General features: G+C 38.8%; 1 protein-coding gene, 1 long non-coding RNA gene and 1 pseudogene across 2 annotated transcripts; 1 reads left to right on the top strand and 2 right to left on the bottom strand.

Moving 5' to 3' along the window:
* Nucleotides 1-10,485: 10,485 nt before the first annotated feature.
* On the bottom strand, nt 10,486-11,881 carry LOC127964189 (uncharacterized; annotated as a pseudogene).
* Nucleotides 11,882-14,417: 2,536 nt separating this feature from the next.
* LOC127964188 (olfactory receptor 24-like) lies at nt 14,418-15,443 on the top strand. Its single transcript, XM_052564333.1, has one exon. The coding sequence runs from the start codon at nt 14,478-14,480 to the stop codon at nt 15,441-15,443; it is 966 nt and encodes a 321-aa protein (XP_052420293.1). The 5' UTR covers nt 14,418-14,477.
* An 881-nt stretch (nt 15,444-16,324) lies between these two features.
* Nucleotides 16,325-23,175, bottom strand: LOC127962962 (uncharacterized). Its single transcript, XR_008154705.1, has 3 exons — nt 23,117-23,175; nt 16,904-17,011; nt 16,325-16,803 (listed from the first exon to the last, which is right to left on the bottom strand). It is a non-coding gene; the product is annotated as an uncharacterized LOC127962962 (long non-coding RNA).
* Nucleotides 23,176-24,080: the final 905 nt, after the last annotated feature.

The raw sequence follows: 24,080 nt of genomic DNA, 5'->3' as shown, positions 1-24,080 counted from the left end.
CGATTGACCAATCACAGGACGCGTTTCATAGACTTAGCCCGCGGTTCCGACCAATCGGACACAATTGTGGTGTTGGACTCTTTAATGAAAAACTTGCCTGGTGAGAATGGAATTTTGACGCAAGGGAAATGATTACCTCAGTGTCTGTGGGCTGCTGAAGTCAAACTACTCATTCATTACAAAGCCGTATATAGGACTGCGGGTTCAAATGTGGAAGTCAAGCCCAAGTAGTATTGCAAAATGAACCACAGATTTCTAAATCTGTCATTTATATAATTTTAAGTCTCTAAATTAAAAATATAATTTCATAAGAACGTTTGACTTTTGTGCAAATGGATTCAACTGAACTGCATTCGATGGTTTCAAATTATTTATGCATATATAGTGTATTCTAGTGTATTTTTTGTACACTAGAGGGCAGAGTAAACATTTTTGGGTAAAAAAAAGAATCACATGACTCTTGATATTAATTATTAATTTCTAGTTTACATATTATTAGTATTAGTATTATTTCCCTTGCGCTATTTATATATGCAATTGTGTATAGACAATGTTAAATAATATGAGCGATTTATTGATTTTTATTTAAATATAAAGTCCACACACGCGCACACACACACACACACACACACACACACACACACACACACACACACACATCATATTATTATATAAACCACATGCAGTCTAAGCCGCAAACTTTATGTTCAAGAACTACTAATGGTACCTTAGGATGTCATATACTATCTATTTTCTATGAACATCTAATGTAAGATAATTAGTCATATCTGCATAGCTGCTCACACTATTTGTTTAGTCTACATAATGTTTCACAACTTAAATACACTGAAAAAATAAATATCCCAGTAGGCTACTTCCATATAATATTTCTGAAGTATTGAAAAAATCCCCATAAGCTAAAACTAATATCGTTACTTGGCTAGCAGATTTGTTTGCCTCTCATATCTGCAGAATTTAGAAAAAAACAAAAACCGGACACACAGAAGCACTGATAAATGATGTTAAACAATAAGGCAGTGAGTGATAATATCCTGCTTAGCTGACTGATTCTTACATGGTGGCCCCAGTCTTATCTTCTGTAAAAAGCCTGTCTCTTCCAGAATGTCCCACTATGTCTGTAACTGCCCACGTGCTCTGCAAACACATAGGGCTGATAATCACTTCTCTTGCAAACTACTGTTGACAAAATGTCCTTCAGGTACAGGGAAGTTTTCAGTTCTCCCTTAATTCCTGGTCAGGTTATTTGGGTTGGGAATTGCCTTATTGAAAATAAATTAGATAAGGTGCCATTGAACACACACAGAATAAAGTGTGTTTTCTTTACAGAGATAATGTGGTGACCTATTTTATATTCATACCCACTGCATGTAAGGTTTGTGCTCCTTAACTGGCCTTGCAAGATTTATTAGTTATGCTTTGAGTAGGGATGTTACCCAGACTACATTTAGTCTGATATTGTTTGACTAAACATCAGTTAATCAGCTGTACCACAGTTTCATTTTGAGGTCTAAGAAAAACTAGTGGACATACACTAAATCAATTTCTGTATCTTCTCTAAATATTAAGATGTGACAATGCACGTTAAAAGTCACATAATCTTCTGAACTGGATAGATGGAGCATAACAGCAATAACATTTTGAACTTAACAGGATTTGGGAAAAAATGTATCAATATATCAGGAGGTAATAGGAGGTAACAGGTTTGTCCTATGCACACATAGTTAAGGGCATTTTCGATTTAAAATATTTTCAGACTAATGTGAATATAAAAGTGGACTTCCTTTATAGTCGACACATTTTGTGTTTTTTTTTAAAATTTTTTTATTATCTACATGGACATCATTCTAGCTTGATTTTCTGTCAGATGGGATAAATAAATTCTAAATTTGAACTTAAATTCAATAAAGCTCTTTACAATTATTTCTAGCAAGAGCCATGGGGTTTGGGGTGCCCCAGTGAAGGTTGTACCATTGGGCCTTGTTTGAAATCATGTGAATAACACAAATGAATAAATAGAACAAAGATGCAAATAAAAAAATTATTATGTTGTTTTTTTTCTTTCTTTTTTTTCAAGTATGTAGGTGGTCCAGGAACCAAATAATCAAAAATAAAATATCATATCATCTGACCTTCATACGTCATCCACCCGGAGCTGCTTCTATGTACAACAGTGAGTGCATGCTACATTAAAGTGATTATCATGTTTTGAGTATGGATATTTTTCTTACAAAAACGCATCAATTCGCTACAGGAAGACTCTGTTCTCCCCCCAGAGCCGTGTGAGGCACTTCTTTATTATGGATGGATGCCTTTTATTTAACTTCTTTTGAACTGATGAAAGGTCACACCCATTGCCTGTCTTTAAACAGCTTGGAAGATCAAAGACAATTTTTAATATAAATTGGATTTGTCTGAAAGAAGAAAGTCACACACACCTAGGATGCCTAAATTTTATATTTTTCTGGTGGGCTAACCCTTTAAGGAGACTGACAGCAACTAGTACATTAGGCCTGGTCACTTTAAGAGACAATGCATCAAATATAATTATACAAATCCGATTTCTTTCTCAACCTTTTATGTTCACTTCAAACATAACCAATGGTTTTTCGATGATACTCGCCAAGACAGGTATTGCAACATATTTATGTATGTATTTGTTATTCAAGCACAGGAAGAGGCAAAACTCAATGCGATATTCAAGTATTGTGAGACATGGCTCTCTGCATCCTCACTGTGAGCACAGCATGTGGGAGAGAAATCAATTTGTTGGTACGAACACAGTGCGTGTGTGCTTAGTCGCACTGTTTTATGTCTTTTGCCTGATTGATTTTAAATCTCCTGAATTCTTAAAGGCTTAAAAACACATGCAAATAATAATCTTTCATAATGACACACTTCAATGGCCCATCAACTGTCACTGAATATATTTCATACTGACCTCAGGCAGTCGGTTGAAATAGCACAAGGACCCCCCCACAGCCCTCATAACCCGCAGGCCCGACGGGTAAAGAAATTGGCACTTTATTTGCAGGGCGGGTTGGATGGGTCATTAAAAACTAAATAAAAAAATGTATGTTGCATGCCTTTCCCTATAACCTATATTAAATATTTGGAATATATATTTTCATATTTTATTGAAAATATAAATTTTATCATTTTATTTTATTATTATTCATATTCTTTGATAAGGTTACAATATGAAGGTCTACGTAGCAATGTAACTTGCATGATGCCCCCTTGTGTGATGATCGGGGCAGGGCGGGTAAAGAAAATGTACTTTATTTGCGGGGCGGGCAGGGGCAGGCCATATAATTTCATAAAAGTGGGACCCGCATGTTGGAAAAAAATCAGACCTGCACATCACTACTGGGCGCCTATAATCGTCACCACCTCGCACCCCAGTAGTGATGGCCCTGTTTCAAGCATTACTTTATAGCGACCTCTTCAAAACAAACAAAAAATGAACCGGACTGAGACAAGAGTTATAAAACATTTTTTTGTTGTGTTGTACAGATTTGTGTTGTGTTTTTTCTTTTGTGTTTGACAGGAGAGCCAGGTGTTTCCAGAACAGTACCCGCCTCCCTCATCCCATTATCTTATATCTTATATCTTATATTCAGGTCCCAACTGTTTCCCAACTAACAAGGTACTTGTGACGAGTGGGGCAGGGCCAAGAGCTGTGGGAACGGGTCAAGGCCGGTGGAGTGATTGGAAATGAGCGACACCTGTTCCACTCACCGGTCTCGAGTCCCACGGAGGAGCTCTGGAAGGATACAAAAGAGGAGTTAAAACAGTGAAGGAGGAGAGAGGACCAGGCCTGGGATTTATTTTGTGTTTGGTTTTGTTTGTGCACTGAAGTCTTCCGCGAGGGGCTGTCGCACTGTTTTGGGTTTGTTTTATTAAGTTAAAGTTCAAGTTAAATGTTCGCCGGTTCCTGCCTCCTTCTTCCCGTGATTATGAAGTTTTTAAAGCTTTACATTGGTGCCGAAACCCGGGAGGAAGGAGGGACGCGCTGCCGAAGATCCCTCGCCGCTGTGGTGAATCCACCGTGCCATCGAGCAGGGCGAAGCAGTCTGCCGCCGTGGACGCTCGAGGCGGTGGATGGAGTGAGTTGCCAGGGGGACAGACAAGCTTGCTACCAGCCGCCCGAGGTGTGGAGGGACGGCTGCCCTCCGTGCGGGAGCGGAGGAGTCGCCGCCGTTCGCCTGGCACCGGAGCTGGCTGCCATCTACCAGAATAGGGAGGAGCAGGGAACAGGGGACTCTTTTTCAACTTACAGGTGACTGGGTTGACTTGTTCTTTAATGGGAAATAGAACAATGTACTTGGCACCAGAGCTGGAGAAGCCTGATGTGTTCGTTGAGAGCCATACCTTCTGCTTGGGCAGGTAAGTAAGAGTGCTTATCCACCGAGCATCAGCATGGCTGAAAAAATGTCTGGGCACTGCCCACTGCCCACACCCAGGCACTCCTGGATATACCAGACTCTCCCATCACATCCACTGTTTATTTATGGCCTTACATTGACTACTGACCACTCAAAAATATCATTGTGAAATAGCATTATCCAATTCCCATTGACCCAGCTTCCTTGGAAATTCTTCATGGAGCCACCATCTTCAGAAATCTGGACCTGCAACGCACATAAAACATCATCTGGATACAGAAGGGGGACAAGTGGAAGTCCGCCTTTGTAATTCCCCATGGGACACAACAGATACTGGGTAGGGTTTGGTGTAGTGTGGTAGAAAGTTTGTACAATATAAAAACCATTACACCTATGGAGAGTTAACCACACTACACCAACCCTACCCCTAAACCTGTTATATAGTCATTCATTGGGCTGTTCCTTTTAAGAATACATTGCCCATAATACTTTCCTGGATTGAGAGAATGAGAAGAAGTGAACTGAGTATGTGTGTGTGCTGCTAAAGTGATTTCAACGTCCCTGTAAAACTATCTGAAATTCTAGTAAATCAGTTGTGTTTTAAATTTCACTTTTGTTATAATTCAAGTCACCAGTGGTCATTAGTGAAGAAGGCACAACAGTTTTTAAAGCCTTTAGAAGTACAGGGACAACACAGGAAGTGTCTTCATAAATCACCTTGACCTTGTGACACCTTTGGCATACCCATATCATTACACAAATTTGTGTTCTCATAAACCATGCTAACAGGTGTGGGCACATACACACACACACACACACACACACACACTTGCGTATATGGTTTACAGGGACTCTCCACAGCCATAGTGTAATTTACATGTTCATTAGCTCGCTGTATAAGTCCATATGTGACATACCTTCACTATGCTAGCAGTGTCTTTCTGTGGTTAAAGTAAAAAGTACTGTACTGCATAAAGAGGAAAGTGTAAACAGTGGTTAGTACTAACCTTGTCTCTTCATGTGTGACTTGTGTAAGTTGTTTCTCAGCAACTGTGACTCTTAACATGGTCCTGAAATAGCTAATGGGTTGTAAAGCTCAAATAAAATTATGATTAACAACTGTCGCTTGTAAATGGAGAATACTTTTATGTTTACCCTCTGTTATAAAATGCCTTTTGAATTTGGGGTTGCCAGTTGTGTTCAGCAAAACCCTTTTCTGAGAGCGTGGATGCTGCTGAGGCTGATGTAATTCACAGTGCAAGGTTTCTACAGCACTGAGGAAACACGGGGAGCTGTGTAAGAGCATCCCGTGGGTCAGTGGGCCGAAAGGTGCACCAGTCCATGAATAAAGCATCAGGTGCCATGCAGCTCTGATGTTTTTTTGAAATAAATCAGATGGATACATAATAAATGCATACAGTCTGAGTGGAGATGAGATATTAAACAGAGTACAAACCCAGAGGGAGTGTGACAAAGAAAAGAAGAGAAAAGGATATCACAAACACTAAACACCTTACCAACATCTTTTTTGCTTCATCATTATATCATCATCACAATTAATATATCAAAATAACTGCTTTATTACAATTTAATGTAAAAATACTTTAATTTTATAACCATATATTTACTGTACATGCACATATATCATATAAATAATGTATGGTATGCATAGTTTTAATCAAAGGAAATATATTTTTCTATTATTTTTTGTTTGTTTGTTTTTACAAAATATATACACAATATATGTTTTTGTAAAATGCCTCTAGAAAAAAAAAAAAAACATTTAAAATGGGGAAAATGTTGCTATATGGCAAATCTGTACAACACCAGGAAAATAATAAGCAAAAAACTTTTCAGTATGTTCATGTCTAACTACACAATTGATATAAAACATTTGGAATACCTACAAACTGAAACTGAGCGAATTAGGATCACTTAACTATTTAATATTGCTCATAAATCTGAGCTCATCTTCACTTTTGGAGTTCTGTCTTCTTCTTGGCCTTTCTGTAGATTATTATTGTTTAATTGTTTAATCAGAATTGTTATTTATGCATGACTGCAACCATTTTACTATAAACATTACTACATAAATAAATCCAGTAATTTAATTTTTTTCACTATCTATAAGAATTATTAGTGCAGTTCCACTAAGAATTGACATTATGATTGATTATGATTATGATCATTGTTATGTAAACAAAACATCAAGATAATTTATCAGACATGCAAGACCACCAGAATTATGTTCAATATTACAATTTGAAGTGCCCATTAGAATGTGACCTAAAATAGTTTTGGTGAGAAAAACAAATGTTGCTTAAAATAGCACATTATATATATATATATATATATTAATAATTATAATAATAAATAAAAAGTAAACCTGCTTGTTTAATTTTAATATCATTAGTTCTGTATTTTGTATCTAAATAATGTTTTAACTACGTTTATGTTCTCCGTCATAATTATTTAAAGCTAACAATTAGGATTTCAAGGCAAAATCGTATAAAGTAATGCAATCATGTTGTTGCACAAGAGAAGTTACACCAGATATGCTTTTAATTCAATTTAAGGTATTGCGGAAGACTGAGTATTTTTAAGGGTCACAGATGGAGGAAAGCTATCATCTACTGTGCTCTCATTTGGAGGAGACTGACTGAGAGCACCAGCAGAGCTTCTTCAGCTCAGTAGACACATTAGATCAAAGACTGGGGAAATGATGGTACAGTTTCAGATGGTGGAGTTACAGTGCACTTTGCTCCTGTCTGGGATGTCCATAGATAAACTGAGACATTTATTCTGGCAGTTCTAAGAGGAAAAGGTCATTATAGTTACTCAGAATTGCATTATGTAAGAAAAGTGAATTTTGAGATATTACTATGCAATTTTGAGGTATGCAGGCAATCATTCAGCTAGTTTTCTGTGGCATGACAGCTGTGAGAAGTTCTATAGTCTTAAAAAATCCTTTCTCTCCAAAGAGAATTACATACAGGAGAAAATGATAGCATGACAGAGTCTTTGTGGAATCCCGTCAGATAACTGAAATTTTAATGTAAAGCCAATTGACTCAACCATCAAAGCATATCATACGGCTTACATTTATTTATTTAGCAGATACTTTTGTGTAAGAAACTACAAGACAGGCCTCAAACTTACATCCTATCTCTCCATTACAAAAGGACTGGACTATAAGACCCTAAACAAATGAATAACTGCATTTAACACATTTAACATCGAGCCAATGTGACATTTTCGAGTAAAACAGAATTTTCTATTTTTAAAATAAGGCTCGATTTTATCCATTAATGATTGAATATAATGAATTATTTGAATATCTATCCACATGCCACATTCATTCAAACAATGTTGTTATCCATCAAAGATGGTTTATGTGATTGCTTTGAGACAAATTTGGAAGCTTATGTATCCAAGAAAGCACAGCCATCATATGTATAGCTTGAAGTGGCACATGTTGTGTGATGTATGGTGGATCTGTGTGTCAAAGCCGGGTTTTCATTTTGATGCGCTCATCCATAAAACTGATAGAAAATCTGAATTTCTGTTGAAAGTAAAAATACTTGTCTAAAATTTGTATAAGTATTTCATCACAAGCAGTGACACTGCATCTGTTTTTATAGAAATAGATCAGCATTTATCATTTGTCATTTTGACACTCCTCTGTCTTTCAACTTTTCTATAGCTTAGTGAATCTAAAAAAGCTTTATTTCACCTGCAAAATTGGTCAAATGCAGCTTTTGGTTACAGTGTTTACTTCTTACTAATAGAGTGACATAATCAAGAGGTTAAATCTCTTTATTTTTACAGCTTTAGCTCAAGCTCATTTTTTAAAGGTCATGCTAAAAGCTGGAACTCAACACATACGACCTCGAGTCAGGGGTAAGTAAGCAGTCAGGACACTGAATCATTAAGGCAAAAGGGGTCAAGGCCAATTGAAACAAAATGTTTTCTGTTAGTCTCTTCTCCCAGATCCCCTGTAATAAATGAAGCTCATTTCCAAGCTAATAGCTGCCCTCATTTATCATGCCTTATTTTCATGCTTATCTGTTTCCAGCTGATGTATAATGAGTTTGAGCTTGTTTTCAACCATTTGTCCATCTACAGGGTAGACAGTGGACTAAGGTGCTTGTTGACAGAAAGAGGCTGCATTATTTATACTTGAAAGGATATGGATAAAATCACTTGCACGTGGTTGCTTTTTAGCAACTGTTATTGCCAATGGCCCTTCCTCTACAAAAAGAAATGACAGTCATGAACATGTATTCAGGTGCATTCAGTAGTTTGATGCCAATTAAAAAAGTTCACACATTTTGATTTTTGAAGAGTTATCTGAATGAAGCCCTTTTTTTTTGTTTTGTTTATTTTCATTTAAATGTTGAGAGGATTATGATATTTTTTTGAGTTTGGGGAGATCAATTAACTAGCTCTGAGGATGAACGTTGTTGTTTGCATTGCATATAAGGCCATTAAACCTGACCCTCATGAGATGGGACCTTCCTGGGGCTAATTAGAGCAGAAATCATTCTCACACAGTAGGCACGATTGTTTTTTTGTCTTAGCATTGCCTTAATAAGAGAAGTCAAATTAGTCAGTTTTTCATTGTTTTCTTTATTTAGAGAGAATGAGGTTGTTTGGGGAGTCATTAGGTTGTTTATGAGTGTGTGTTTTCCCCTTTGGATTGTCATTTCTTTATATGGTACGTATAAGTTATGTGTCAATTTACAAGAAGATGGCTGTGTTTTGTTCTAAACTTTACATTTCTAATTCCAAGCAACGGTCAATTTGTTAACTGTTTGTTTGACCAGTGTCAGATTGGAAATATTAACTCATCTGTAGAAGCTCCACTCAAAACACCTTGAATGAAGACAAGAGAATTTTAAGAATAAATGTCCATTTATAATCTCAATCAATATGGGGAAAAAAATATACCAACAGCAGTTACTCAAACAAAGGTAGACAAGAAACAGTGGGAACACAGGGGCTATTTACACAGTACATAAAGACTAATGACCCAAAGACACACATGAAAGCAACGAGCACAGTGAAATAATCAAAACATGAAAACAGAACCATTCAAAATCAGAAAACCATCAAAGTACCGCGAGAGTGATTAGAAAAATTGCCTAAAGCCACATTGTACATTTCAAACATTTGGGGGCAATAAACATAAAAATTCTTAAGGGCAATTTTTGAAAGCAACACAAATAACAAAATTCAACAAAATGTACTTTTAAGGAAATGTGTACACAGAAGAATGCCTCGATTTAATGCTTCCATTTTTTTGCTCAGTTTGCATTTGTGATTTATATATCATTTACAATTCAAAGTGTGGTTTTATTGATATTTTTAGGGGGTCATAACCCTCAGATGGAGAAGGCAAATTACAAAATAAAAGACAAACAAACAAATCAAATCCAGACCTGACAAATTCCCTCATTATAGGTAGCTTCTGATGCCCAAAACATGAATAAAACTTTACACAATGTCCAGGAGGGAAGTGGAGTGAACGAGGGCAAATGGGAGGGATGGATGGCTGGCCCATATTAAGGAAGTGGCCCAGGATCATGGCATGTGGTGGACCTGGGCTCCTTCCCTCTGTCCTGTTAGCTTGGATGTATGTTTGTGATGCAAGGCACTGAGCAAAGGTGAGATGAGGCGAATCCAGGTTTATAGAAATTATTAAAGGGGTCATATGATGTTGCTAAAAAGAACGATGGGTTACTTAACGTAATCCCGGGTTCTTTGATAACAGAGTGAGGTGTTTCACTATGGGAATCGCTTTGGGCGTGACCAACAACGGAAGCTCCTATGCCACCACGTCTGTCTTTGACAGACAGGTCGACCTGAGGTCAGGCACCTATATTACTCAGGTCGACCCCTACGAAGTCATTAAGAGAGATTTCTTCCCGTTCCTATGCAAGGAGGCAAGTGTTGGTGAAACACCTCACTCACTTATCAAAGAACCCGGGATTACGTTAAGTAACCCATCGTTCTTTTTCTAACTTCACTCTGTGTTTCACTATGGGAGATATTGACCACTCCCAGATTGAAACGTATGCTATACCAATCTTATGGGACTTGACGTGCTGGCTCCTAACACTGCATGAGCTAAGGATGGCTCAGACACATTCAGTCTATAAAATCGCACAAAAGTGTGTGGTGTGGCCCAGCTTGCTGCAGCACAGTTCTCCTGGACCGAAACGCCTCTAAGTAAGGCCCATGATGTCACCATGCCCCTAGTGGAGTGGGCCCTTAAGCCCTCGGGAGGTTGGGAACCTCTGCATTCATATGCTAAGGAAATAGCTTCTACAATCCAGTGGGACAGTCACTGACGTGACAATGGCTTCCCCTTGTGAGGAGTAGCCCATGACACAAACAGCTGGTCATTTTTCCTGAAACCTGCTGTCCTTTCTACGTACACACGAAGTGCTCATACAGGACACAAGGTCTTCAACCTCCTTTCCTCCGGAGAAGAGAACGGAGGAGGGTGAAAAGCTGCAAGATCTGTAGTTTGACATCTATATGACGAATCCACTACTTTAGGTACGAAAGCAGGGTTTAGGGCGAAAGGAAACCCTTGTAAACCCTGTAGAAAACTGCTGACGGGCTGACCGACAGTGCCTGTAAGCCACTCACCCTCTTAGTTGACACCAGTGCTAACAGTAGTGCTGTCTTAAGAGAGAGAAACTTTAACCCTATAGCTTCCAAAGGCTCAAAAGGGTGTTGAGAAAGGGCCTCTAAGACCGTAGACAAATCCCACAATGGGACCATTCGCCTGGCCCCTGGCCTCTTACGTCGTGCCCCCTTCATAAATCGACTTATTAAAGGGTGCTGACCTGCTGTCTTGTCACCAAAACCCACATGACAAGCAGATATAGCCGCTAAGTATACCTTTATCGTAGAAAAAGCTTTCCCTTTATCTAGCAGATCCTGCAGGAAACATAATGTGTCCCTCACTGAACATTGAAAAGGGACAATATGACTCCGTCCACACCATTCTTCAAAGACTCGCCATTTATTACTATACAGTGAACGAGTGGAAGAGGCTCTTGCACTCTGTATAGTGTGTATGACCGATGGGGGCAGGCCTGCTGCAATTAAATTCCACCTCTCACGGGCCAGGCCCAGAGAGCTATAGTGACAGGAGGTCCCTCCGGGGAGGGAGGGGCCACGGCTGACCCGACAGTAGTTGAACTATCTCGGCCACCCAAGGTCTGGATGGCCAACGTGGGGCTATCAGTATCATCGACAATCCCATTTCCCTCACCCTGGCTAGAGTGGGTGAAATCAGGCTCAGAGGGGGAAATGCATACAGCAGGACATTTGGCCATGGGTGGGTTAAAGCATCCACACCCAATGCTGCATTTCCGTCTGCCAGAGAGAAGTAAAGAGGACCTTGGGCGTTTTCCTGCGAGGCGAAGAGATTCACGACCGCCTGGCCGTATCTCTGCCATATCTGCTTCACCACCTGGGGATGAAGCTTCCACTCTCACAATCAGCTCTTTTGCCAGCTGGTGCAGCTGAAGAGAGCATGTGCCTCCCTGTCAGTTGATATAAGCAACCACTGTGGAATTGTCTGTTTTCACTAAAACATGCCGACCCCTGATGAAGCTCAGAAAATGTTTCAGCGCTAGAAACACTGCCAACAATTCCAAGTAATTTATGTGTTTGTGCATTAGCTGAGGGGGCCAAACGCCATTCACAGCTCTGCCCATCAGAGTCGCTCCCCAGCCCATAAGCAGTGCCACGAAATGCAAACCTGAGATACTTCCTGTGAGACGGGTAAACATCTATGTGAAAATACGCGTCTGACAGATAGATCGTCACAAACCAGTCGTTCTGGCGGATGGATCGACAAAGTGTTTTGTGTGTCAACATTTTGAATGAATATTTCTGTAGGTGCTTGTTTAACACACAGAGATCTAGATCTCAGGTCGACCTGTCTGTCAAAGACAGACGTGGTGGCATAGGAGCTTCCGTAGTTGGTCACGCCCAAAGCGATTCCCACAGTGAAACACCGAGCGAAGTTAGAAAAAGAACATTATTTTGTATATTTGGTGTAATGCAATGTGTTTATGTGGTTTAAGGTTTTTTTTTTATAAAACATAAAAAAACAATACATTATTTTCCACATAATGTACATTATTGTTGCTCCTCTATGCCCCATCTTTCTGAAACGCTTAAATTTTTACAAATCTCATCGTTCTGAAAAGCGAGGTGTGCTCTGATTGGCCAGCTATACAGTGCGTTGTGATTGGCTGAATGCCTCAAGCGTGTGAAGGAAATGTTATGCCCCTTAAGACACTATGATGCCGTGTGTCCTGGAGTGACAAGACAAAACCTATAAAACATTGCATTTGTCGCATCCAGTGGGGAAATAAATACTGATTATAATGACTTATACTGTCTTTATACATGTTGCATTGCGTATCGCGCTGCATAAACATAAAACCATGTCTGCATTTGTAATCTGAGAAACAAGAGCTACTCTACACTGCTCAAAACTCACGTTTGAATCATCAGTGGCAAATCCTTTAAATATGTAAATGTACTTACATACCGTGAGTCAGAAGCAACAGACTGTCCTTGAAAGTTGGAATTGCCCCAGTTTATAGAAACAGCCTTTGTGCACAGAAACAGTCCTTGTCCTCCGTTAAATTTCACTGCACACATCAGAATATTAGGGTTGAACTGTTCTGCAACAATGTTGTAAGTACAAATTTACCACTGATTTCTAGTTGTTTCCTCTTTTGGAAGACCAAACAAAGTAGCTTAGCTTTCACAACGAAACACACAGCATCTCCACAACATGGTGCTGGCGGCAACAGCGAGAATAAAAGTTACGTCTTCTTTCTTTGCGTGAACTTTTGGGGTGGTGTCATGCAAATCAACCCACATCATGACGTAGACATGTTAGGGCCTGTTAGAATGGTTAGTATATGGAGCGGCCTGAAGTGTACATTTGAAGTAGATGCTCACATGGTCGAAATGGAGGGATCGACTAGTCCCCTTCACAAAATGGAACGCACTTCAAAAATTAGGGAAGTTTGCAAGTGTTTGCAAGTGTTTATATAAAAGCAAAGTGGAACACAGCCCTGGACCACCTGCCACTGGATCTACTCCAAGGAACAGTGGTAGGCCCAGACCATAAAGAAATGGAGGACATTGCGTCCCCTTTGAATTATAAGGTTCTATCTGCATTCCGAGTAGTTTAGAGATATTGAGCTTCAAAGTTTTTGTGTTCCATTCGACTGTGTAGATAGAACCTTATTGTTTTTTAAATAAAAAGTCCCATAATTTACACTACATAAAAAAAATCTATCAAATAATTTAAATTTTAAATACATTGACACAGAATATGAATATGTGAATAACTCAATTTTGACAAAAATGTCAGATAGAACCTTATAATTCCAAGGGGACGATGGGCCATGGAGCATGACACATTATAAAATATAGTAAATCAACTGGTTGCTTCAAAAGATTTTATAGCCTTTATCTTTAAATGCAAAGTTTTTTTATATTATAATTTGTTTTTTTTTTATAATGCCTCCTTTGCATTATCCTTCTGAGAATTTGTATTATTGTTACAAAATTGAACACAAAAACTAACAAACTAAAGGCAATTAATTATACCATCATTAAACTCAGTTAGTAAACACCACTAATGAATGACTTTTCTCTCAAGACTATTTAGATACCGGTGGTTCTTTTTCTGTTTAATGACACCTCTGGAGGACAAATGGATCAATATATTGCCCTCAAAAAGATTCTTGAGTTAACATTTAGGATACACAGTGATCCGGAACTGAACTGGGGGGAAGACAACGGCACGTCTGCATTATCTGCAAACCACAGCATCATTGCATGTATGGAGTTAAGAATAATCAATGTAGCATATTTAGTGTATGTTTGTATATTGCTACATTTCTGGTTGAATGTCATAAGGATATGTACTCACTGTTTGTGACGGTTTCTCACAGGTTTCTGGTTTATTCACTGAAAGTGAAGCACGCTGCAAGGAAGCTGGGACGTAAAAAAAGGACAGGCATGCAGAACACCAGCGATCCCATCATTCAGCCTGCAGGGTTTTACATTGTTGCGCTGAGTTCAATGCCTTACAGTAATGTCTATGTCATGTTCCTCACTGTGATTTATGTGATCACAATCATTTGCAATGTCTTTCTGATCGCCATCATTTTCTATGACCATCGACTGCATGCCCCAAAGTTCATGGCCGTTGGTAGTCTGGCTTTGGTTGATCTTATTCTCAGCACCTCTCTTGTGCCTGGCATGATAAAAACTTACATTGTTCTAGACAATTTTGTGCCATTTAAACTGTGCCTTGTGCAAATGTTTATTTACTATAATTTTTTATCACTTGAATCACTTTCTTTATGTATTCTCTCTTATGACAGGTTCATTGCGATCTGTTTCCCTTTGAAACAGAAGTCTATAAACACAAACATCAGAATGGCCTATATAATCTGTGCAGTTTGGTTCTTTAATTCTGTTAGATCACTGTACAATCCTTTATCCATCTCAATCCTGTCATTTTGTGGCTCTCTTAAGGTCAACAGCTATTTTTGTGATTATGCTCCCATTTTAAGACTCTCCTGTAGCGATATTACAACCCAGTGGAATTTTGCCACTACTTCATCTACACTCTTCAGTGCTGTACCTTTGATTTTTATTTTCTTGACTTACATGGGTATACTGATTGCTGTATTCAGAATGAAAAATAATCAGAGCCGTTATAAGGCTCTGGCCACGTGCACCGAGCACCTCATGTTAGTGGCGATTTTCTTCATTCCAATTTTTATTATCTTCAATCTTGGACTTTTTGGAATTGTTATAAACCCAAATGTAAGAACAGTGTGCTTGTCTTTGTCATCCCTCCTTCCACCCTGCATGAATCCCATCCTCTACTCACTGAAAACTAAAGAGATTCAAAGCCGGATTCGTTCTTTGTTAATCCAGAGACTGTCAGTTCATCCTCTGAATATACATTATTGATGTAGAACATAAGTCTGTGAAGTGCTAAGATTATTTATAATGTTAACTTGGAGGCTTTCTGTGATGCTTCCTTTTGTGGCATTTTTTAAAATGCATGGTTTTTCAGTAATAATTTCACCAAAAATACAACTTCTATATACCACTATTTACTAATTTTGCTTGCGGGTTGCTTTCAAACATACTTTAAATAATGTACATCTCCATGTTAGTCCATTTCCCAGCATCCTTATTCTAAGTTTTACTTCTTTTCTCCTGTATCTGTCTCTGGTGAAAATCAATAGACACTTGGTCTCCAAAGTGCAAAGCTTGTACAATATTTATTTACTGTACTTCAGCATGGATGAAACTGCTCCCTGGCTGAGCAGTAGCCTATTTGTTCAAATTCGTTTAAATTAACTTGATTTGGCTAAGCATCGGGACTGAAGGAAGTGTGAGATTGAGGTTCATAAGTTTAAGGAGTATATGACCACCAACCAGAACGCTCGCAAAGAGCAGCCCCTGAAGCAAATGGACTTCAGCCACAAAATCTGCTTGATGCACAGGCCTCTGAGACAGTGCTGCGCAATAAAACATCACTTTCTTAACAAAATGCATGATGTGAAGTATTTCTATCAAGAACTTACTGAAATCTATCATGATTCATGAAAGTTTTACTTTTGCAGTACATTTTAATATGTTTAATATACTTGGTGCAAACCAAATGTAATATATATATATATACACACTTCACATTATATAAATATAATATATATATATATATAATGCATTTAGTTCAACTGAATAGGTTATTACTTTTTGAACCACAAAAATGCATTATTCTACATAACATATTCAATTTAAATGTAATACCAAATAGCACACTAGTTAAAATTTTGGTCAAGTACTTTCCATGTGCTTTAATGTTAGTCAACACATCAAACTAAGTTTACCATTTTACAAATAATTATTAAATGATTTAAATTGAGTAAAACTTGTAATTTTTCATTATTACAATGTTGACTTAAAAAAAAAAAAAAACATAACACAACACAACCAAGACGTTCACTTTCAGTCAAAGTTAAAGTGCCAAAGCCAGAACTAGGTTCACTGAGCCAGGCCTCGCGCAAATGACCTTTTCATACCCAACACACAGAAGGAAACAATCTCCAATGTCCAGGAGGACACAACACTCTGAGTGGAGGCATGGATCGCCTTTTGTCTGGTACGCCAAGGTGAAGGCATCCATTGACCAGTGGGCCAACCTCTCTGTTTGTAGACAGCTTTCCCTTCTGCTGACCTCCGAAGCAGACAAAGAGCTGGTCAAAGTGTCTAAAGCTCTGGGTCTGTGTGGTGTTGCAGATGAAAAGGACCATGGCCAGAGCTGAAACCATACAATGGAGATTTTATTACATGAAAACCACCTGACAACTCATGTCTAACAGCAATAACAGAATTCTTTATCTCTCTACTCTTTTACTTACACTATTATACTGCCGCCTAGCAGTCATATGCAGAATCACAAAGTTTTACAGAACACAACAGCGTGTTCCACATAAATGAACAAAGCACATGGTGTGTGTGTGTAGTTTCTATAAGGGAACATAAATACAGAGTTTCACTTTTCCAATAAACATTTAAATGACCAAAGCACATGCCTTAATAGAAAATATAGCAAGTATGAAACACAAACACATTTTAGGCCAAACTTATGTCATATAAAATAGGCACTTGCCAGGAGTGAAATTATTTCCTTGTGAAATTAAAGTGCCCATGTTATGGATTTTTGAAAATTAGATTTCATGCAATGTGTAACACAGCTCAAGTGAACATAAGTGAATGAAAACATTTTGAACAAAAAAGTTTTAAATCTAAAAGTGCACCCTGTATAAAGTTACTGTCTCTCAAAAGAAAGAGTTGACTCAGAGTCATGAAAATGAATGATTTTTAAAATGAGTCTTAAGGCTTGTTTGAGATGCGCCTTGCCTCGCCTGAAATGTAGGTGAGAGTAGGCGGCTGCAGTAAGGGGAGGGGTCAAAAAAGACCTTTGAAGTCGGACACTTCCTGAATCTCGCTGTTTTGTCGCCTGCAAACGTCAGCAACGCGTTCACGTTTTTTTTTTATCACAGATGAAGTGGATGTAATCGAAATACCACTGTTTTGTAATCATGTGCATCAATTCCTTTGTTCTGCTGAACACAAAGGAGGAAATTTAGAAGAACGTTTGCAAACAAGTAGGTTTCTGCCACCATTTCACATCCATAGTATTTTTCCATAATATTCAAGTCAAAGCTGTTTTGTAGCAAACATTTTTCAGAATTTCTTCCCTTCTTTTCAGACAGACCCTGACACTTCAGAGTTTTTTGGCACACGTAAGCATGAAATCAGAGCAAGGCGGACGTAACTCGGACACTTTATGCATCTCACGGTTTTTGCTCATCTCAAACAAGCCTTTTAGCTGTTTCAAGGTGACGTCAAACTGAAACATTAGCATATTTATGCCTGCCCACTTGTTGCACGTCCAGACCCGGGAAATCTTGAACATCCCCTCCATCAAACATCATAGCAGATGGCTTTGAAGATGACACTGTGCTCTTCACTGTGAGGGGAAATCCCTTAGGGTACAGTTAGGGAATGTTGAATAACTCGCAACTCATTTCTCCTCCAACTGCAAAATTATCCTAAACGCTGCAGAAGCACCAACCCATTGTTTACAAAGTAAACGTGCAAGGAGGGTGCAACTGCAGAAACAGAAACATGAAAATCTTGATGACATGCAAGTTAATTATCAGGAAATGTTTATTCTAAAAGTGGAGTAATTCTTTTAAAAACTGTTGCTGTCAGTCATGTACCATGTACTGTAGCATGCAAATAAGTATTTAGTTGTGTTCGCTCCATGCAGTAGGTCTCCGTCTAACTGGCTAACAGCAATATCTGTTCGCTTGCAATTGTCTAAAAAGGTGTCAATTAATAGTGAATGTTGTTGTTATTACTTGTAGTTCTGATAAAGAATAGAGCAATATGTTGGTGGGAGGGTTTTGGAAAAAATGAATCATTAAACAAATTGTTTGGGAGTCGATGCGGAAAAAAGGACAATGAAATGAAAGTGTTTTTTGACCTTGCATGCATGTCAACCTGTTGTTGGGGACTCCCAATAATAGGGGCACTTTAACTCCTTGTGAAGGGTGGGAAGAGCTTGGGGCTAACTGGAAAATTAACAGGCTAAGATGGGTGTGCCATTAAGTGCAGCTTAAGACGGGAGTACACAGTGCAAATTCGGATGGTCGGAAGATCGTATGTCCACACACACTTCACAAGTGAGTTTATCTGAAAATCATACGGACGAGGTGATATACGACACAATTTTACAGCCTGCCAATTTCTGAAGCAATCGAATGAAGTTTATAGGAGCGTTCGACTTGAAGCAGCGCTGCACAGAAGGATCACTGTGTGACATTAAAGTACCGCGAGAGCGATAAGAGAGCACACGGATCCAATGCATTCGAATCGCTCTCACAGTACTTTGATGTCATACGGTGATCATTCTGTGCAGTGCTGCTTCAAGTCGAACTCGCCTAATATAACTTTTCTCCCTCTCGCATAGCTGCATTTAAAATATTGATACGACCCGTGACTGTTTCCTATATATACAGGTTATTTTTCAGCAACAGGAAACAGAGACGTCTGGTCAACCTAGTGTGTGTTTGTGTGTGTGTTCTTGTATATGGTTTATAGCAATGGCACTGTATCACCTGCACTCCATTCCAGCCAATCCTAGTTCCTGTGACCAGCAGAGACATTTCTCAACTGTCAGCTCTATGGCACATGACACAAAATACACCTCTTGTATGTTACAACTTCACCATACCTTGGTTATTCTCATTTATCTACACCACATATGCATCATAGCCAGGATGCATCACTGCATCAGCAAACTTTCTTCAGTATAACAAACTTTCACCCCTCGTCACCTCATCATTGCAATAGTACCCAGTAAGAGTCTCACCTGGAGAAACATACAACGTATGTTACTGCTGATACTGACCACGTACTGCTGAAACAGTAGAAGTGCTCTTAGCAATAAGGCACCAAGTGTAGGACCTGGAAGCAACTGCTGATTAAGGGAGACACCTTGATAAAAAAAAAGAGCAGTTTAAGAACAAATGTTAAGGCTCCACAGCTCTGGCTAGGGATGCCAAATCATGCCCTTTGCATGCGAGAGAAGGTCATTCCTCAGTGGTATCGGCCGAGAGGCTGCCGATAGCAGCCGAATCTGGAGGACTGAGCATCCAACTTCCCAGACCTGTCTGCCATCAACCCGAGGCAGTTGATGTGTAAGCAATGCTCCAGGTTTTACCAGGAGCTGAAAGCCAGTTTGCACTTGTACAGACTTCCTCAACCCAAATTGGAGCCATCTGTCATGACTTCCTTCCTTCTAGAGGTCAGTCCCAGCGGGAAGAGAAGTTTTCCAAAGGGCCTTGGCTCTGATGCAGCGGTGGGTTACCCAACTGCATGAGGAAGAGTATCTTCTGGAAAAGCCCTGAGGGGATGTGAAGTTCCTAAATTGAATGATGTCACTAGCCACTGAAAAGTCAGGGAGTGTTTCCGCGTAATCCATCTGTGTTTGGGTGATAACGGTCCCCAGAAAGACCAGAGGTTTCTTCAGCCTTGCAGGTCTGTTCTGAAGATATTAGCTGGGAGCTCTTTGAAAAGTCAGACATAGATCTCTACACTACTACAGTTCTGTCTTACACTATTTTCTGCACAGATACTGTAAAGCCCCCCAAAAAACAGTTTAAGGTCTATCCCAATCAAATGTAGTCTATCAGGTGCATCCCTTGGGAGCGCCTTGGGAGTCCAGGACACAGTGCTAAGATCACAAGATAGAGAGGAGTGCAGGAGGGTTAGGGCTTATCTACACAGACAGAGGCATCAGCAAAGGATACATTTAAATGAAAATACTTGCTGTGTCATGTGGAAAGGTGTAAGAAAAATCACTGACTATAAGCAGAGGAACAGTCATCCCACTTCCATTTATCTCTCTCTCCCCGAGCAGCTAAATACTTTCTTCATTCATTTTGAGAACAGATTCAGCTTTAACAGGAGGACAGACTGAAATGCAGACATCAGTTTTGCAGAGTGACCAACCACTCACTCTTCAGAACTTTTAGGTAAAGAGAGCACTATCCAGCATCAACTGAAAAAAGGCTTGGTTGGCATTCTAGTTGGCATTCTAGGACAAGTACTGAAAGCATATGCTGAACAGCTTCAGCAAGCCACAGTGCCAATTTGTCTGAATCATGCCACTATAATTCCCATACCTAAAAAATCAGCCATTACCAGCATGAATGATTACTAGCCAATTGCTCTGACCACATTGATTATGAAATGGTTTGATAGTTTCATAGTGCGGCCCCGTGGAAAAAAATGGATAAGAACCACTGTTATACACACATGCTGCTTATGGGGTGGCAAGTTGCCTTACTTCCCCAGGTAATCTATACTCCACAACCTCTATCCAAGCACTGCTGGCTCATTCTCAGTTAACGTTGATCACTTCTGGTCATATTACACTCTACATTAGCTCCCAGGCCTCTAAACTGTCTAGACAGAAGTGGCAGTGGGAAACCCAAATTTTTACTGGGAAAATTTTGGTGGTCAATATGCAGAATCCTAGAGCTCAGTGACCAGTTGGTTTGGTTTGTCAAACTGATAGCCAGTGCTAATAGACGCATCAGGTCACCTCAAGTCCAGGTCAATGATCATCTAAACCTATAATCTGTGGCCAAACTTGTCAGACTTCTGGCACTTCCAGATGGAGGTAAAACTAACTCCACAGACTAGGACCTGTATCTTTAGACATATTAGCTATGCTAATCTTGGGGCAGCTATTCTAAATTCCCTGCATATGTGTACCCTATGATTTTTATTATGAATGTAAGCTGCTAGTTATTTTCCGCTATTTGTCCGGTTTATGTATAACATGTCAGCAGCAAGTTGTTGTTTACATGTCTGAGACTTTTAGCAAATGTACACTGATGTTTGTTTCATCCTGTTTGTTTCAGAAAGACCACATTTAACATTTATCCTGTGTCTGAAAAAAGACACAAAAGGCAAAACGCAGACTTGTTGCAAGCTCCCATTATAAATTTAGTACTTCTGCAGAACATTTCAGGGATTAGAAAATATTTTACTTCTCTCTGAACACATCAGTTCTCAGCTTCCATAATCATATGACTTTATTTGTATTTATGCGACATTCATGCCATTCGTTGTAATTGCTTCAGGTTAGAGCAGGTGCTGGATCTCAGCTCCAATTAAATACATTTGAGTGTATTTCAGGGGATCCATTTAGTATTCTATTTATTGTTGCAGTGTAATATTTCTCTAACAGAAGTACACAAAATGACAGATGGGATCTAATTACTCAGGTGGGTCAGGAAGGGAAGCAGTTGTGAGGATTGGCGATGGTTAAATACATGTAGCTTTCATTACTGTTTCGTTCCTCCCAGCAAAGGAGTTCAAAACAGAATGATGATTAAATATCTCAAACGATACAGACTGTGTTTACGTGAGGTTATCCAGGATACTCGTGAAGTCATGTTCATGTCTTGCACTAAAAAATATTTAATGTCAGTGATAAAAATGTGTACACAATGTGCTCATCTGTGTTCTTTATCCTGTGTTAACCCCAGAGCGTCTGTTCTGGTGCTGTATAATAATGTCAATACACCGTATATGGGTGCAAAACTTTTGAGTCACGTTTGACATCCTATGAATAAGGCATGGATTTCCATTTCTCAGTGCAGGTTTGCTCATTTAAGACAGGTGAGAACTGAATCCTAAGGCAAAAAGGGAGATTGGAACATAAGAAGGGCAGTAGAAGGAAAGAAAAACAGTGGGAGGGAAAAGAGATCTTATTGTAGGAATGGACTGGTGGATGGAGAAAGAAAATTAAAGTGACAGAAGCTCATTAATACAGCTCATTCTTCTGTCTGTCCTGTCAAGTCACTTTCTTTCATTTTTCCATGAAGCTGTCAGATTATTTGTCTGAATCATAGCGGGAAATACCCAAGGTTCCATTCACACTTATTAGAAGTGAAGTTAGACTGCTGTGGCACGACATGTTACATCCTGATTAGACCTATTATGTGTCTGCAAGAGGTATTTAACATTTTAGGTGGCAGTAAATCCATTTTTAATAAATGATTTATTGAATCATTCAAATCACAGATTCGTTCAAAACTGCTCGATATGTCAACCTTCCCATCGTCTACCAATCCGTCACACATACAGCACAATAACATAATGTCATGAATGCCTTTAAATTACAATCAAGGAAAAAATCGTACATTTTCTGTTGTCTTAATTTTAAAGAACTTCAAAAGTTGCACTTGAACCATTTTGCGCAGAACATTATGAAAACTTGCTTCAGCTTGTGAGGAACTTGTTACAGTACCAAGTTCTGAGTGGCCAATCGCCACTATTTAGTTTTTAAATTATTAGAAGTAATTTAGAGAATTTTAACATTTCATTTGCATGATAAGTTTTACATAATTGTGGCAAAATCTATAATATGTATATTGATTGGTAAATTTTTGTATAAATTATAATTTTTCTTTGTAATGTCTGTTCAATAGTTATTAATTGTTTTATGTTAAAATATTCAGTACATGCATATAATTTTGCATACTCACAGCTAGGCGAATGGTGTCCAGTGGGTGGTGGTAACAAGATGGAAATCCCTAGAGCAGACCTGTTAACCAAGGGGATTCTTTTTGTAATTTTTTTAAACCTAGGGGATTCCATTGCCCACCACTGAGAACAATAAAGAACATTTTAATTGTAGTAAAAAAAACTGTAAACATTTACACATATTACCTTAGGTCTTAGTGTTGAAAGTACACATATTGTGAGTTGCAATGGAGAAGACTGTTCACGTGCCAGTGCTTGGTGCCTTGGAAGAACTGACTGTCCAGCATCTGAAAATTGTAATGAGGAGAAAGCACCAATGAAACCTTTGGCCACACCCTGATAAAGAAAGAAATGTAAAGTTTTTTTAAATCCTTTTGTAAAGCCTTTTAAATAATTTAAAAAGTAATTTCAGCTTAATAAATTTGTGATAAAACATTTTTTTTTTTTTTTACTTTTTTTTTTTTTGCCACACACAAAATATAACGGTCCTGCCTGTTGTTGATAAATACTAGTAGTAACATTTTACTAAATCGATTAATCAATATTTAATTAATCAATTGCCATATTTACTAAGCCATGGTCTCTTTACCATTGCAGGGACTTGTGTGAATGAGTGATTCACTAGGGAACTGACTGAGATGTACCCTTCTTTGATAATGGCCTTGTGAAAGGATTTAGTTGTTCATTTTGGTTCAAAACAATGAACTTCCCTTCTGAAGTTCCATTCATGAGGCTAAAACCACCGACTGGAACCCAACCCATTTGAAAAATAAATTGAGATTTGACCGTGGCTGGTTGTTAGTCACATTTAATTTTGGCGACACACATCTAATTTGGCAACACTTTTTGCGTTCTCAGGGCTTTTTTATGCTCTCTGTGCCAAAGACTCGGGAGAGAAGTGACAAAGAATTGGGAAAGAAGTCATTTCTGTATTCTGCACCCTCGGCATGGAATACGTTGCAAAAG

This window comes from Carassius gibelio, chromosome B8 (genome assembly GCF_023724105.1).
Source record: "Carassius gibelio isolate Cgi1373 ecotype wild population from Czech Republic chromosome B8, carGib1.2-hapl.c, whole genome shotgun sequence".
Taxonomy (NCBI): Eukaryota; Metazoa; Chordata; class Actinopteri; order Cypriniformes; family Cyprinidae; genus Carassius; species Carassius gibelio.
This window is presented reverse-complemented; position numbering and strand designations above follow the sequence as displayed.

Coding starts and splice junctions, on each gene's coding strand:
- LOC127964188 (XM_052564333.1), top strand. CDS start 14,478: ATGCAGAACACCAGCGATCCCATCATTCAGCCTGCAGGGTTTTACATT.